Below are 17,130 nucleotides of genomic sequence, written 5' to 3'. Positions count from 1 at the left end.
TATTCTAATGTAATATAAAAATCTCACTCAATCTTCATAATACCTTCTTATCCTTTACCTGTATTTTAAAGGAAGATATCTCCAAATTAAGACTATTATGTACTAATTCATAACATATACACTCATTATATGAACTTAGACATCAACTTATATATTATTATTATTGGAACTTCTGAATGTAATAATACCTTGTATTTGGATTTTTAAAAGATACTGTTAACATACTCCTCAAAAGTATTCCATGGTCTTCCAAGAGACAAGACATTTAAAATATTCCTACTTATTTAAAATTTTAATATCAACTCCCAGACTTCTAGTCTATTTGGTTTTCCAAATGAATGACACTGTTTGCAAACATTAACAATAAAAAATAGCAAATATAAGTAATAATAAAAATACATATAAGGGCTGTAGTTTTAAAGTAATTATCTAAAGTAAAATAAAGTATCTGATATTGAGAAAACAAGTTTGTAAAAAACTGAACTAGGTCTTTGTTTATCAGAATAGAATAATTGATTATTTTACACTCAAAAAGTCTTTCAAAATAATAAAAGAAATTGTAATTATCTTTTCTAATGTTTTTATAACTATATGTTTTCATAACTATAGCTCTTAAAAGATACTAAAAAATGGGAAGAAGAGCCCTTTGATTTAACTGGGAAAATTAAAATTAGCAGTTTACACAAGCAGGAAAGAGATATCCTAAAACTAGCAAACTATTTTATAATTATTATATCATTAAAGAAGGAAAACAGTATACAAAGAGAAAACAGGCTCTTTAATGCTAGGTGGTTTTTGTTTTTTTCATTTTTTTTAAACAAATGTAAGGATCATAGAAGAAACATACACACATTTTCTGCCCGTGGGAAACCCTAAACCCTATGCCATCTTGGGTCTTCGGTTCTGAATATGAAACATTTTCTTTGTCCTCATTAACCTATCAGTAACATCTCTCAACAGCTGTTTGCAATAAAGGATCCTGACAGCCAAGGGGGAGAGCAGAGCCTGAAGAGGTCAGAAAGGAGCATCAGTGATTAGAAAGGTTACTTATCACGGTATCACATAAAGGAAAACTGAAAACCAACATATGGTGACCCTGTGGCCTGGCTCCAGGTGTTTAGTAGCCATCTGAAGAAACAGAATAATGTACCCTTATTTCAGCTTTAAATAAGTTAATCCTATTATGTGGGTAATTTAAATACAAGAGATCTTAGAAAGACATGTATTTTTGTTATATATATACGCATACAAATATATATACATACATATACATGTGTACACATATATGTATAACAAAGAACAAATCTAGGAATGCAAGTTACATAATTATCAATTTGAAGAGGTTAAAAAAATGATTAAATGGTTTTGAAAAATACCTCTAAGAAGCAAACCCAAAGTAAAAACAAGTGATCTTTAAGAATACAAGTAATTTTGGACCTAAAATTTGGGGTTGAAATTTAAGAAAAATAAAAGCAAATCAACTTCTTGTTAAGTATATGCCTAATAAGTATATATGGTTGGACTCTGAAAGAATATTGAAGTGCTAAAATAATTCCATGAATATTATTTCCATATCAAACCACACTGTAGAATATTTATACCACCTTAAAATCTGCAAGGAAAGTGGTTCTACAATCTTCCTCAGTACAACATTCCAATATATAATAACTTGAATTCTTCCTACTACCTAATCTACAACCTTCCAGCTGTAAAAATTAAGACAACTGTTTTCTTTTATGCTCTTGGTAGAGAAGGAGAACAATTTGTTACCAGCAATCAAACTATAATAAATGTTCCAAAGCCTGAAGATGGTTTTAAGGCCAACATTTAGCCTTCTTTTTTATAGGCTACTCAAACTCTATTTCTTTAAACTTCCCTTATATGTACTTCTAAATATTTCACTATCATCCTCTCCCAAGTTATCTGCATCTCTTAAAAAAAAAAATTGGGTAGGTAGCCAAAAATTCCCTAAAAAGACTAATAAGGTCTTTTTATTAGAATGATTCTCAAGTAGAAAGCAATAATGACTTGAATCTTAACTAATTGGTGGTGATAAAATAATAAACAAAAGGGAGTAAGCATGAAAACATTAAAAACTTGAGTCTGAGAGACAAAATATGTCAGGCTTTATTAAGTACTCTCCAGAGGGAGGATACACTGATTAGACAACTCAACTATCTTATCTCCAGCAGATTACTCTGCCTACAAATAGTTATAATTCAGGCAGATATAGCTTGATGGTATTCTTATTATAGTTATTAACATGTTAATAAAAATAATTTATACCATCCTATATCTTAATTCTATGCTTACCAAACAACCTTTTGATAACAAATTGGCCTACTGGGTAGATTTCCTTAGGTGAGAAAATGTGCACATTTCAGTAGAGTTGACTAAATATCAACTGTACTTTGTTACTATAATTTAATAAATCCAGTTTTATATATAAACGTATATATTCGTTGTGATCTTCCATTTCTAATATTAGATCCTAAAAATCTGTCATCACATAAAGTATGGAACAAATACGGCATACGTAGCCACTTATAGATTATTCTCTCATTAATCCTTAACTGATGATCTGTAAGTAAAATACAGTGTGTGACACAAACACATTTCCCCTGGAAAAATTCAAAATTAATGAGAAGGCTTAAAATTCCCAAAGTTATGTCATATTTTCTTTTTGTATGTTCTGTTTCCACCACAATACCATGATTCTGCAACGTTTATGTCAAAATTATGGAATTTCCATACATAAACACTTTCATTCATTTTATCTCGAGTGATGGTGCAGTACCTTCCAGCATGAAAAGAATAAATTTACATTTACATAGAAAAGCAAGGGCATTGCTACAAGGGAGTATCAACTGTGGCAGAGCTGCTTTAGGACTCTGTGTAGAATGTGTTTGGAGGAGAAGAGAAAAGGAGAGGGAGGAAGACAGATCACTTTGTATTAAGTCTTCAATTTTCCAATATGGTTTCCCCGGATTACAGAATTACATTGGTTTCCTAAGACACAATATGCTGTTGAAATTCTGTGATTTTCTGCACACCAATACCCCTCTTGGTCTCATTCATTAAAACACCTTCAATAGTTACCCATTGCTCTTAAGATAAAAACCTAGAATTCTTAACACAGCCTATTAGGTGCACACAGATTTGGCTCCTAACCTCTTTTTCTAGCTCATTTATATAGTACTTGCTTTGAGAGCTACAGCAACGCTAGCCTTCTGTCAGCTCTTCCAATATACAAAAAAGTCACAAAGGTCTCCCACTATCTCTTCACCATATAATTCTTCTCACTCATTTATTCAACAAATATTTTTTGAGCTCATACTATAAGGTAAGCATCATGCGACTCACTATGTAAACAGCCATGAACAAGGCAGGTGGGATTCCTACTCTCATGGAACTTATGCTCTGTTATAATTATCAGTTCATTCTTCCAACAAATATTTATTGAGCACCTACCATGAGCCAGGCTCTGTTCTATGTGTTACGGAAAGAACAGGGAATGAAATAGGCAAAATCTCTGTGCCACGGAAAAATCTATTCTAGTAGGAAAAGCAGACGAAAACAAGATGAATTAGCAAAATATATAGTATGTTTAAAAGTAATAAATGTTAAGGAGAAAAATTAAGGAAGGAAAATGACAGGGAGTGTGTGTGTGCATGCATATGTGCATGTGTGCACACACCATTTTACATAAAATTGTTAGGGAAAGCTTTACCTAGAATATCACATTTAAATAATTAACGAGTAAGCAAATAAGCAGAATGATTATGCCTTGAAATGACTGCTGTGAAGGAAATAAAAAGCATAATGTGAAAGAGAAAAACTAGGAGAAGTCTTTATCTATAGATGCACCAGACAGGCCTGTCTGAAAAGAATACTGAGCTGAAACTGAAGGATGTGAATGAGTCAAAATGGGAGCCTTGGAATATCTTCATATGCTCCTCAATTACAGATGACTTAGATCCCCTACAGCACTGCCAGCGTATCAACTATAGAGGACTGGTATAATGAATGACACAGATATTCACAGAAGAAAGGGAAATGTTTACTGAATGTCTGCCAGGTGCCAGGTAAAGAAAAAACACTTTGCATGCCTGTCATACCTTTTGCCGTCTGAAGTTCACAAGAATGAGTTGGCTGCTGTTCATTGGAAACAGTGTCTGAGTAAAATCTATCAGTCAATTCGAGGTCATAGGTAATAGTTAATGGTGAGCAGAATTTTATTTAAAATATTCTGTTTCATTGTAAAACCATGTATTAGATCATGTGTTTCCATCTGGGATTCAGAATACATGACCCATTGATAAAGCATTGTTCAGTTCTACATTAAAGTAAGTAATAACATTGTACAACATACTATTATGCATTTATGTGCTAATTTGTAAGTCTATGTGAACAGTGACAAGCTTCATATGTGATAAAAATTTCCCATAAATTAAACAAAGCTATGGTAGCTATAAAATTTTTCTTATATTATCCTGGGCCTTAAATCTACTTTTTCATGACCAATCACCTCTCTCTCTCTCAAACCACTTTATTAAGGTATAACTGACACGCAAAAAGCTCTACACAGTTAATGCATACAACTTGATGAATTTGGAGATATGTATACATCTATGAAATCATCACCATACTATGCCCTAAACATATTCATCACCGCTTCTTCCCATCCTATGTATTATTATTATTATTGTGTGTGTGTGTGTGTGATAAGAACACTTAACATAAGTCCTACCCTCTTTGCAAATTTTTAAGTACACAATTGAGTATTGTTTACTATAGGTACGATGCTGTACACGTAGATATCTAGGACTTATTCATCTTACATAAATGAACTTTGCATCCTTCAACAACTACCTCCTCATTTTCAATTTTCCCCAGGTTCCCCCCGGTAATCACCATTTTCCTCTCTGCTTCTATAAGTTTGACTATTTCAGATTCCGCATATAAGTGGTATCATGTAGTATTTGTACTTCCTTGTTTGCCTTATTTCACTTAGCAGATTCATCCATGTTGTCACAAATGTCAGAATCTCCATCTTTGTAGGCCTGGATAGTATTCCATTGTAAGTTCTTACATTTTCTTACATTTGTTTGTCAGTGGACAGCTTGCTTCCATGTCTGAGCTATTTTGAATAACGTCGCAATACATTTGAGAATATACACATCTCTTCGAGATGCTGATTTTAATTCTTTTGGGTATACACCCAGAAGTGGGACTACTGGATCATATGGTATTTCTATTTTTTTATTTTTTGAGAAATCTCCATACTGTTTTCCATAGTGGCTGCACGACTTTACATTTCCACCATGAGTGCACAAGTGTTCCCTTTTCTCCACATTCTTGTCAACCTTTGTTTTCTTTTGTATTTGTTTTTATTTATTTATATTATAACCATCCTAAGAGGTGTGAGGTAATAGCTCATCGTGGTCACAATTTGCATTTTCCTGATGATTAGTGATGTTGAGCACCTTTTAACATTCCTATTGGCCATTTGTATGTCTTCTTTTAAGAAATGCCTATTCAGTTCTTTGCCCATTTTTTAATCGGGTTATTTGGGGTTTTTTGTTTTTTGTTTTGTTTTGTTTTGTTTGTTTGTTTGCTATTGAGTTGTACGACTTCCTTATATATTTTGGACATAAATCCTTTATAAGATAACTGATTTGCAAATATTTTCTTCCATTCCATAAGTTGCCTTTTCATTTTGTTGACTGTCTCCTTTGTTGTACAGAAGCTTTTTAGTTTGATGTAGTCCCAATTGTCTATTTTTGCTTTTGTTGCCTATACTTTTGGTGTCACATCTAAGAAATCACTGCCAAAACCAAGAAGGTTTTTCCCTATGTTTTTTTTCCAGGAGTTTCATAGTTTTGAGTCTTATATTTAAGTCTTTAATCCATTTTGAATTAATTTTTGTGTATGGTACACGGTAAGGATCCAGCTTCATTCTTCTGCCTGTGGCTGTCCAATTTTCCAATACCATTTACTGAAGAGACTATCCTTTCCCCATTGTGTATTGTTGGCACCCTGGTCAAAGATCCACTGATAATATATGCATGGCTTTATTTCTAGTCTCTCTTCTGTTCCATTGGTCTATATGCTTGTTTTTATGCCAGTACCATACTATTTTGATTACTGCAGCTGTGTAATCAGCTTTTGAAATCAGGAAGTATGATGCTGCCAGCTTTGGTCTTCTTGCTCAAAATTACTTTGGTTATTCAGGGTCTTTAATAGTTCCATGTGAATTTTAGGGTTGTTTTTTTTTTCCTTCCATTTCTGTTAAAAAGTGTCATGGTAGCAATCACCAATTGATAGTTATCAGTAAATTATGTAGTGGATATTGTTGACCTACAGTGAAACAGTAAGTATATATGAAAACAATGTTTAGGATATGATTTATAGCGATAGGATAAAGAAATGTAGAGTTATGTTTGAGACTGAGTCCTGAATTAATCTGTGCTTTTTAGAGAGCAGGCAAAAGATCACCCATATCCCCTACAATACATAGGTTCATTAGTGAGTTTCTTCCTAAGTTTAAACTTATTATTATTACTGTAAAATGTTTTTGTTAATCCACTTTTAATGATTCTTTTCTGCTAAAGAAAGAGGAGACAAATGGAAGTGGAAGAGGAGTGAGACAATAGATTCTACAGAACTTTATAGAGAGCAGTTTTCCTCTAAATAGGAAAAAAAATTTTTTTTGGACATTTTTATTTGCAATGCAGTTTCATCCAGAACACATCAAAGGCACCCTTAGAACTTGATGATACAGCTAGCAGATTTTTTAGATGATCTAGTAGGATCTTGTTTTGTATGTTGCTCATCTGTGCTTGTACTTTGCCTTGAAGAGGTCCTAACTATTTACATAGGGAAAAATATATATATAACTCAAATCCAACACTGAGGGTCTCACACACTTGAGAATTTAAAACTCTGAAAATAAGTTTAGGGAAGCTCTCCAGACCACCTCTCTCCCAAAAAAGACTGGGATAAGCCAGAGAAATTTTTTGTTGTTGTTGTTTTTTAAGAAGATATTTAGATGGTGATTAACATAACATAATAAAAAAAAATCTGATAAAAAAAAGAAGATATTTAGAAACAGACATCATTTGATTAACAGTGATAAAATGTATCTCCTGAAATAAAATATATCTGTTTATTTTATTAAGATATTTACTACACTTAATAGAAAATGGAAGTAAATTAGACCTTTTTAAATTTTCATTTTCACCTTGGGGTAGGTAAATCACATTCTGTATTTTAGTTTCACCATCTATAAAATATTAATAGGTAATTACAATTTTTATCGAAGTTAGTCTGAAGTATCTCAGAAAAAGGCACAACATAAATACCACAAACCATACATCATTTATAAATTACTATATTATACAACTATCTTACTCTGTATACTGTTTTGTTCTTTGTATTTATAACCATTACCATCTCCTCACTACTTCTATTGGAATTTAGGAATACCTGGAAAACATAAATGGATGATATACAAAGATAACAGTAGAAAATGCTTCCTGAAATAACAGAAGACTCTGCCTGAGAGACAAGAAAATTAAAAATTTTCATGTAAATTCCCCAATATAACTGACATGTATATTGATGAGCCTACTCACAAAGAATTCCAGCAAGATTTTTTATAACTGCAGATATAATCACTGGAAACCCCAACAATGACCACACGATAACCAAAGTGGAAGAGATGGCAAGTTGATCACTCCTGCAGTAATGTATCATCTTGTAGTTGCTTAAAATCTTCCCTGGCATTATTAGAGATGTGCTCGTTGAAAGAGGGATCACTTCCTGATGTTCCAACACCAGAAGTATCCCCTCACTAAAAGGCTACCGTGCTCTTCTAAGCCTCCAGTGCTTGTGTTCAGTGTTCATCTCAAGATGCTACACTTTGACAGCTAGCTATAATCATGGCTGGTCTGCTTTCCCTTCAGCTACTATCTGAAGTATGACCTGTTTACCTGAACGGACTCCACTTTCAAAGCCACTACTGTTTTCTAAAGTAGTATTTAGAATCATTTAAAACCTTAGCAATTCACCAGATAAAACATGATGTGTCTTTGGGTGCTATCAATTGTGTAAAACCAATTTTTCAGGCACAAGCTTAAGAGGTGGGAGTGACTGTAAAGAATCTATTACGGGGAAAAAAAAAGAATCTATTTTGACTCAAGAAACTTTGATAGTAATGTATAGCACTTTATAAAAAGGTAGCATAAGCATTTTCATATAGTACATGAGTCTAAGAAAACTATTTTGCTGCAAATCAAAGTGAAAAGATTAATGATAAAATATGTGAAATTGTATAGGATTGTAAGATGCTAATGTCTCTCCCCAAGTTTTCCAAATTTTATTTTATATCTATTACAAAAGCTTTTATAAACACAACACATAAAGAAATAGAATCTAAAAGCTAGACATAAGAGGGCACCTGGGTGCCTCAGTCAGCTAAGCATCTGACTACGGCTCAGGTCATGATCTCAGGGTCCTGGGATCGAGCCCCACATCGGGCTCCCTGCTCAGCGGGGCGTCTGCTTCTTCCTCTGTCCCTCCCCCTGCTTGTGTTCTCTCTGTCTCTCTCTCTCTCAAATAAGTTAAAAAAAACTTCCTTAAAAAAAGCTAAATATAAGGAACATAAACTGAAAATACACAATTTTGCAATTACTATGTATCTTACTTTACTTCAGATCAACTAGTCTGAAATAAATGAGATATACAGGTAGAGAGATAGGATAATCAGGTGAAAATTTTTATTAATTATTGAAGAAAGAAAAGATGCATCCGTAGATCCTGCAAAACTGATAATATACATTATCTAATATGAAAATACATAGATGCAATTAAAACTTAATTTCCAATAAAAAAACTAAAATGTAGATTAACCATTTCACTTCCTAATAAAGAAATGAGATCATAGATAAGAATAACAGAAAATCTGCAATATCATTTGATCTTGAATTTCAACCTACTAAGCTACAAGTATATAAAAAGACCATGATTGAAATTTGATCAACATTTTCTGTAGGAAAAAGCAACCCAAGAAAAAAAGAAACTAAAATCATGTAGAAATAATAACAGAAGACTCTGTCTGAGAGACAAGAAAGACCAAAGTTTTACTTGAGGCTTTAGATACTTAGATAGTTGCACACAATCTTTAAATCTGTTGCACAAAATGTGCTGCCAAAGCCTACCATGCATAATAATATATTTGTCACCCAAGGATACTTTAAAAAATCACTTTCCTTTGTACTGTACCAAGGGGAATAATTGGTACAGTACCATGTATATACTGTTTAGTATTATCTATCTTAAGACTGAATTCCTTTTTTTTCTTATTAGTTTTAAAAAGGGATTTTAAACACTATTTGCATAAAAACAGAAACCAAGCCTTTAAATTTATGTTTTAAACCTGAATTTTTCTTACAACTTGTCATTTAAAAATCCTATTTTCATTCAGCATGTTTACACTGTGTATCCACTATGAACATGTCTCTATACTAAACACTGATATCTTTCTCAATGAAACTTTAAATTATTTATATATATATAATATTATTTATTTGATTTTAATTTATACTTTCTAGTACTGAGTCATTTCAAGTTGCTTCATCCACGGCCCACTTTTTTAGGCAGACACGAAGAGTCAATTATGAAACCTACATTTTTTTCCACAGGAATTTTCCTTGTTTTTCTATTTGGGTTAATGTCATCTTGTCCCCACTCAGTTGTTGTGTTAGAATGTGGGCAGTGAATGAAGCAACTTGAAATGACTCAGTACTAAAAAGTATAAATTAAAATAAAGGCTCCGAGCCAATGTGAAAATGCCCTTAAACCCAATTATTAGAGTACCAGAAAAGGCTGGGACAGGGTAGTTTTAAGAGTATAACATTTCAAAAGACAAACTAAAGTTGGCATTATAAACTCAGGACTTAAAAAAGAAATAAATTAGAAATTATTAAAATTCTACTTGTATTCCTCACAAGACATTTGAAATTTGAGATTACTCAAGTATTTAGAAATAGATATTAGACAAATGGTATCAGATAAAAAGCAGTGTGCCAAAGGCCATATTTAAATTAATGATGTTATCAAAGGTAAACTGCACTCAATAAAAATCTAACTTAATATTTGTGTCATGAAAGAACACATATAAATGACTAAACATAAGGATTAAGACTTCTTACCCCATATTTACATTGGCGGGATGTTGCTCCATATTGGAAACGGCATTGCTCGTCAGCATCATACACCTGACCTGGGGCCACAGCTGGATAAAGAAAGTCACGCTTGGGAGGCTCATTATCAAGGCAAGTACCACGGCCTGAACTGTTCAACATAAAGGATCAAAGGAAATTAGGTACACTATGGACTATTTCCATCACAATTATGAAACCATGTGTTGAACTCTTTGTTTTAATAACTTAATGCATGAAAAGCAATATACTCTACCAATAAATAGTCATATAGCAAAACAGAATAACTTTACTGAAATGTGAATAAGAGCTCCAATTGTTTTTTCCAGCACCAAGACACAATAAAAGCATCTCAGACAACAATCTGAAAATGTCATGTTGGCCTTAAAACACTGTTTTAAACTAATTTCTGAAGGAATCAAAACAGAATTTCATATTACTCTAAGCTTCTTGTTTGTTTTCCATGAAAATATAACCACATCTGGTAGTAGAATTAAAAACATAAAATGTGGAAAATTAAAAAAAAAACAACCACCACCATGGTTGTAATTCCTAAAAGACCTAATCTATATACTCCTCTAACTTGGGCAGAACAATAGATGCTGTAGTAAGACATGTCCAAAGGTTCTTGAAATATTTCACTAATAAATGGGCAGAATGACAGATGAGGCCAACATCCAAAGTTCTCTCAAGTATATTAGAAGTGTTTAGTCTCTCAAAAATTTCATATTTCATCTAGGGTCATCAGAGTTGGAAAAGAGAATGTTCTCCTCTCTGCAATTTCTGCTTTTCAAAGTATGCTTGCACTCAAACATAATATTTTAATTCAGTGGAACAAATAACATAAAGATCGCCAAAAGCCAGACAGAATACCTTAGTTTAAAGAGCTTTATACTTTGCTAAATATAATTGTTCATTTTTTTAGTCAGTGTGCATAAAATAGGACAGATGCTTTTTTACTTTCATTTCACATGTGAGTAACTTAGAATTTTTAAAGAATTCCTATGCCAACATTTAAAAATTTTTTCCAACATTCCTGTCAATTGTGCCAGCACTTGTGTTTTTTTTTTCCAAATCTTTTCCATCCACTTTGCCAAAGGAAAATAATTTCACAAGTAGAAGTTCCTCAACTATTATTTAGGACAGTACAAATTTTCATTTATAGATAAGTAAGAAAGAGCCATGCATAATAATGAGTTTCATATTCACTTATTATTTTGTCATACTTCTTAAAATGTAAAAGTTAATTTGCTATATAAAAATGTGTATTTGCACAGCAGCAAATTAATACACTTTTAAAAATTGAACCATACTACTCATAAGGTGATACATCAAAAAACTCATGGGGCAAAACACTGTCTTCTTTACACCCTTTCATTTACGCCCCTCTTGATTGGTTTTTCAACAATAAAAATATTTAGATGGAATAATAAATGTGTTACTAATATAGATGAGTTTATTATTGGCTATTATAATCATTTCGCTTGTCACTGTTGAAGGTATTTAAGAGAAAACACCTTTTTTTACCCAGCTATCCATCCAGTTTTCATGACAGAACGCTTTTTACTTCCTATTTATTTACTTTTAAAAATTGACAGGCACCTCAGTAAGAGAAACTCTTTCCAGATGAACTTTTAAAATAGCAAGCTCTTTTTATTTTATTACATAAAATATCTTTAATCTACATAGATATGCAAATTTTAGGCAAATGCAATTCTACCAGTAAATTCAAAATTTTATATTAAGATTAATGATAGAGGTCAAATGTGAAAAGCATACAGAAAGAAGACAATTTTGATAAAATGTAATATTCATGAAATAAATCAATTAGCAGTTTAATCCCATAATTTTTCTTCCAAAATATCAGTTTCATCTCCATCTACAACAGAATTATGGAAGTCTTTATGAAAGGATTGAAATATGTTAAAAAAAATCAAGTTAAGTACTACTATAAATCAATGGGAAAAATTTAAGTACAGGGTCCCATAGGCAAAAATATTTGCCGATAGCATAACAAAGCAAGTATCCAATATAGTCACCTAAGTAGTGTTAACTCAAAAATCTATTAAAAATTATTATACATAATTACTTGCTGATATAGAAAATTAACCAAAAACCTAGAGGAAGTACTATATGGACCCCCCCCCAAAAGAGGTTAAGAATAGATACCCTGGGGAAAAATTATTTTCTGATAGCAAACTGAAATTTGGCTTAATCCAGAAGGAAGAAAGAATAATTGCTTCATCTAAAGTTCTTGTTCCCAGGTATTGATGATGTTCTAATCATGGTTCATGTTCTTTAAAAAATACCCAATCCAACAACCATTGGAAGGGCCTCTAGACAATAAAGAAGGCATGTACTGTGGCCGCCTGTGGATAAAGTCTTCTGATAAGATTTATTCCAAAAGTGGATTTTTGTTTCAATTTTTTCTAAGTATTTACTGCTTTGTATTAATGTTGTCAAATTAAATATCTAGATAAGCCTTATTCTCCTTTTCTGTATATTTTCACAGAAGAATAAAACACTGTATGAAATAAAATATAAACAAAAAAATAGAACTTTATTAAAATGGACGTGTATTTAGGAATATGGCATCAACAAAAGGCCTTTTGAAATGGGTTTGGCTATAGTATTGTACAAACCACTAATGCTTACATGTCAGATGTCTTACCTATTATCGGCTCTGGGGAAACAAGGGTAGGGATATGATTTAAATTGTTTCTACATTTTGGGTAGAAAATGTACTATATATTTTTCTTCTACTAATCACATTTGATATGTATAGTAAAACCTGGATTAAACTATTTGGAGGGTGTGGCAGTTTTCATATTTTAATTCTTAACTGGAAGTTAAGTGACACAAATATTTTTTGCATAATGTTACTAAAATTTCCTGATACTTTCAAGTACGTTAAATCTCTAGATCATAATTATTTTAATTAACTCTTAGAAAATAATAATTCTGGATATTTCCATGCCTCTGAGTCATCAACTACCATTATGAAATACCACAGATATAAGTGTAGAAGGTAGGGGACATGGATCTGAGAGATGTATATTTAACCCTAGAAGTGTTTTTTTTCTCTTAGAAAATTCCCAAGAGCTCAACCCTAATCATACCCTTCACTTTCTCCAGAAGAAGTAACTAATATTATGACTTTTAATATAATTATTTCCATGCTTTTTTTTAGTAATTATTCATCTCTCAATTATTAATCTGCCTATTTTTGGACTACATAAAAGGAGTAATAGTGTAGGTTTTCTTTTGTGACTTTATTCTTTGGTTCAATATTATGAATGTGAGAAACATCCATGCTGATATGTATAGCTGTAGTCTGTTCATTAATATCGTTAATATTCCATTTAAGACTACGGCACAATTATTTATCCATTCTTCTATTAACAAACATTTGCATTATCCTTAATTTCTGGAAATTGCAAAGTATGCTAATATGAACATTTTTGTACAGGTCTCCTGGTACAAATATTTTTCCTTTCTCAACATTATTAGATGAGTTATTTTCTTATATTTTGTAATTGCATCTATTTAACAAAAGGGAGATAATGAGTAATTGTTATTAAATCTAGGGTTCTAGCTAATTAATATAACCATACAATTCTTCTGATGCTGAGTCTAGTGTTATTTATGCTACTCTTATCAAAATAGTAATAGTAGTGGTGTTATATATAAATCTTCTTGATTTTTCTCATCAAATGGCACTTTTAAGCATAGATGGTCTGTGCTTTGGTCATATGCAAATTTTTCCACTCAGAAAACAGAAACTTCACTCTAATAAATTAAATTAAGAGCACTGTTGGTTTCCATCTATGAGATACTATTATAACTTATTGTTATTAAGTAGTGATATACTTGTCCCGAGCAAAACTATATACATAAAAAGTAGAACTCTATTTCTGTAGCAGCATACATTTCACTACTAAAAGCCCAATCTACAGCAATAAAGATGATAATAGACTCTACTTTTGCTTATGCATCTAAGACAGAAAAAATGTGTATTAGCTTGAGAACATGCTTTTTCCTAGATTATGAAATTCTTAGTAAATCAAAGTATATTTACATTTCCAGAAATCTTTGCAGCATGATAGCAAAATCATATTTCATGTATTCTACCTCTAATTTAGAGAAGTCTTATTTACATAGTTTGAAAATTAGCCTTAAAATGGGAACATGAGCCAGAGTTGAATCTTCAGCTAAAATTTACAGATCCCTATGTAAAATATGCACCCTTGGCTTTGTTTCCAGGACACATGAGCACATTTTCCTAATTGCAGTTTTAGATTTTTTACTTAAACAATTATACTATAAAGTATAGACCTTCAGCCTACAACACAGTGGGTCAATCTAAAAAATAAATCTTTCTGTATAACCCTATACATATCTTAACAGTCTTTTAACAACAACAACAAAAAGTTAATATTTAATGCCGACTCCTATTTTCTACCACAAAACTGTGCTCATACACCTAAATTAAACAAAAATGAATTAGACTGTATTATCTATGGCAAGTCAAGTGTCTTACCTACTAGGTTATTGTAAACTGCTTTATCAGTCTTCACAAAACAAACAATAACTACCTTCTAAAATGAGTTCCTCTAAGTCAGACCTTTCTCTCTTGCCCTCTGTATGACTGGGATGCTTGAAGAGAACTGAATTTGAGGCTTCCAACAAACACTGTACTGCTAATGATTTACTCCCCTATGCTCTCTTCTCCATATGTAATTATGACTTATCAAAGATTTTTATGAGTTAGGGCAAAGTCCCCAAAACATGCCTGATAAATGGAAGGAGGAGAAACCTGTTTTGCTGTTTCTTGGGCTCCATATAAAAAGAGGGCCCATCTATGGAATTGATTTCATTTAAATTTGACCTTCAAAGTTAATTGCTATAGAGGAAATGTGAGTGTCTTAGTTATCCTGTTCATCTTATAACACTTTCCTTGTAGCTCTTTCTTTCTAGTTCACCTTCTGCCATAATATTGCCTTTCTTTTATTCAGCTTCCATCCTTTCTGTGAAAATGGCTAGTCTGTATTTAATTTGGAGCTGTAGGAAATTTTGCTATGGATCTCTGACAGTTCAAACAATTTAACAGACTTTAATTTAAATAGAGCAAGAGTTGATTCACAGAGGCTCCGGAATTTTTGAAAACTATATGAAATTACTCTGTACTACCGCTAAGTGGTGGAAAATGTATGAAAAACTGGCCTAAACTACTTCTGGCTGCCTTTCACTGCCTGGTAAATTAGCCCATAGTCATCAATGAGTGTGAGCCATAATACCAGGTTCATCTTTCTCTGTTTTCTAAATAAATAAGTAAATAAGTCCCGCAGGCAGATAGGAAGGACACTACCTGCAAAGCCGTCGTCGAAAACATCAGAAGCTGGCATAACACGTCCATTTTAACGGAAATGGGTTCTTTATTATTTAATCAGGACGGCTTCTGGGCGATTCATGAACCACTTATTGAATCACCGAGTTTAAGAAATCTGAAAAAAAATATTGGGAGTTGGTAAAACACCATCTCCTGATTGATCAATAGCACCTAGTGTTTCAGAAAGACACGAGAGACTTTACTCTATTGGCATTTAAAGGCCATGGAATTGTTTTCAGTTGAACATAGTGAATAGTGAATCTCTGTAAATCATAGAAAGCTCATTGTTAGAATCCACCATCATCTTGGGCCTATACAGTCACTAAGTAAAGAAAGGTATGCATTTTGTTGGCTGGGCTGTAGTTCCTAAACAACTCATCTTTCAAGATTTCTTTTTCTTGAGAAGAGAAACTAAAATAAAATGTTATGAGTCTTTTTGAGCCAACTATAAAACATAAATGTAACCTCAATCCCTGATCAAAATATCACTGGATTTTTAAAAATATCACACATAGCTGTTAAAGCAATTAAGCCAACTGTATTAATAAAAAGGAACAAAGAAAATCAAGAAAGTTACTATTATGTCTTTGTGCTCCAGTGAACTGACCTTTTTAAAGGGCGCTGTGTTTAAAAAACCTTATTGCTTGGTCAGATTATAATCAGAGTTGTTTAGTTTATTATTAAAAAGGGGAAAAAAGCCAACTTTCCCCAAATCTCTACCTATTGTCTTTCATATCTATCTTTTACTAATGGCTTTTACTGTGTGAGCATTCCCATGAGGATGCACAACAGAAATTTTTTTTTTATAACAGAAATATTTTTATAAAATACAGGATAAATAAACCCTTTAGAACCCTGTCAACACTAATCATGCTTACATACAAAATGCAAAGAGGCAATAAGGCTTAAATAATGCTTTTTGGATTAATTCTTTTAATTAATTCAATGGAACACTTTATTGCAACCAGTAATAATTTTACATCTCTCACCAAATCTGTGGTGGTTTCTTTACAGTAATTAGTAATTTAGGGATTCCCTTTCCAAGTATTTTAGCTGCCTTAATACAGTTTCATCAAGGCAGGGTCTGGCAAGACCTCAAAACTGGTCCTTGTATTAAGTATACAAAGATGGTCCTAGCAAATAGGCTGGGCAAAATAAATGGATAGGGGAGAAAGAAAATTGGTACTTGGAAAAAAAAAAAACATGAGGAGAGAAGACTTCAAAAATGCACAGGCATACTGAGCATATTATACAGTTAGTCTTTCTGGTGATAGACACTAAGATTCCATTATAAAAACATGAGCCAAGTCAAAGGAGAAATTCCAGATCTGGCTTGATTTCTGGAGAAAGCAGATCTTCAACAATGTTTAAAATTTAGGTAATATGATCTCATTAAAAACATCTTGGAAAATGATAATGCTAGGGCTTTGTGTTAAAAACCACCAAAAGATGTCAAACAAATTTTCTGTCGTCTATCTTTATAGCTTTCAACCCAGTTCTGGCATGAGGTAAGTACAG

At 32.3% G+C, this 17,130-nt stretch overlaps 1 protein-coding gene across 1 annotated transcript in view; it reads right to left on the bottom strand.

The window, feature by feature from the left end:
- ADAMTS6 (ADAM metallopeptidase with thrombospondin type 1 motif 6) overlaps positions 1-17,130 on the bottom strand; it is a 287,534-nt gene that overhangs the window by 103,837 nt on the left and 166,567 nt on the right. Inside the window, exon 10 of the mRNA XM_032404338.1 lies at positions 10,215-10,356. Coding sequence (XP_032260229.1) covers positions 10,215-10,356 — 142 coding nt within the window. The remainder of the gene's footprint in view (positions 1-10,214; positions 10,357-17,130) is intronic.

This window comes from Phoca vitulina, unplaced genomic scaffold (genome assembly GCF_004348235.1).
Source record: "Phoca vitulina isolate PV1807 unplaced genomic scaffold, GSC_HSeal_1.0 scaffold6, whole genome shotgun sequence".
Lineage (NCBI taxonomy): Eukaryota > Metazoa > Chordata > Mammalia > Carnivora > Phocidae > Phoca > Phoca vitulina.
This window is presented reverse-complemented; position numbering and strand designations above follow the sequence as displayed.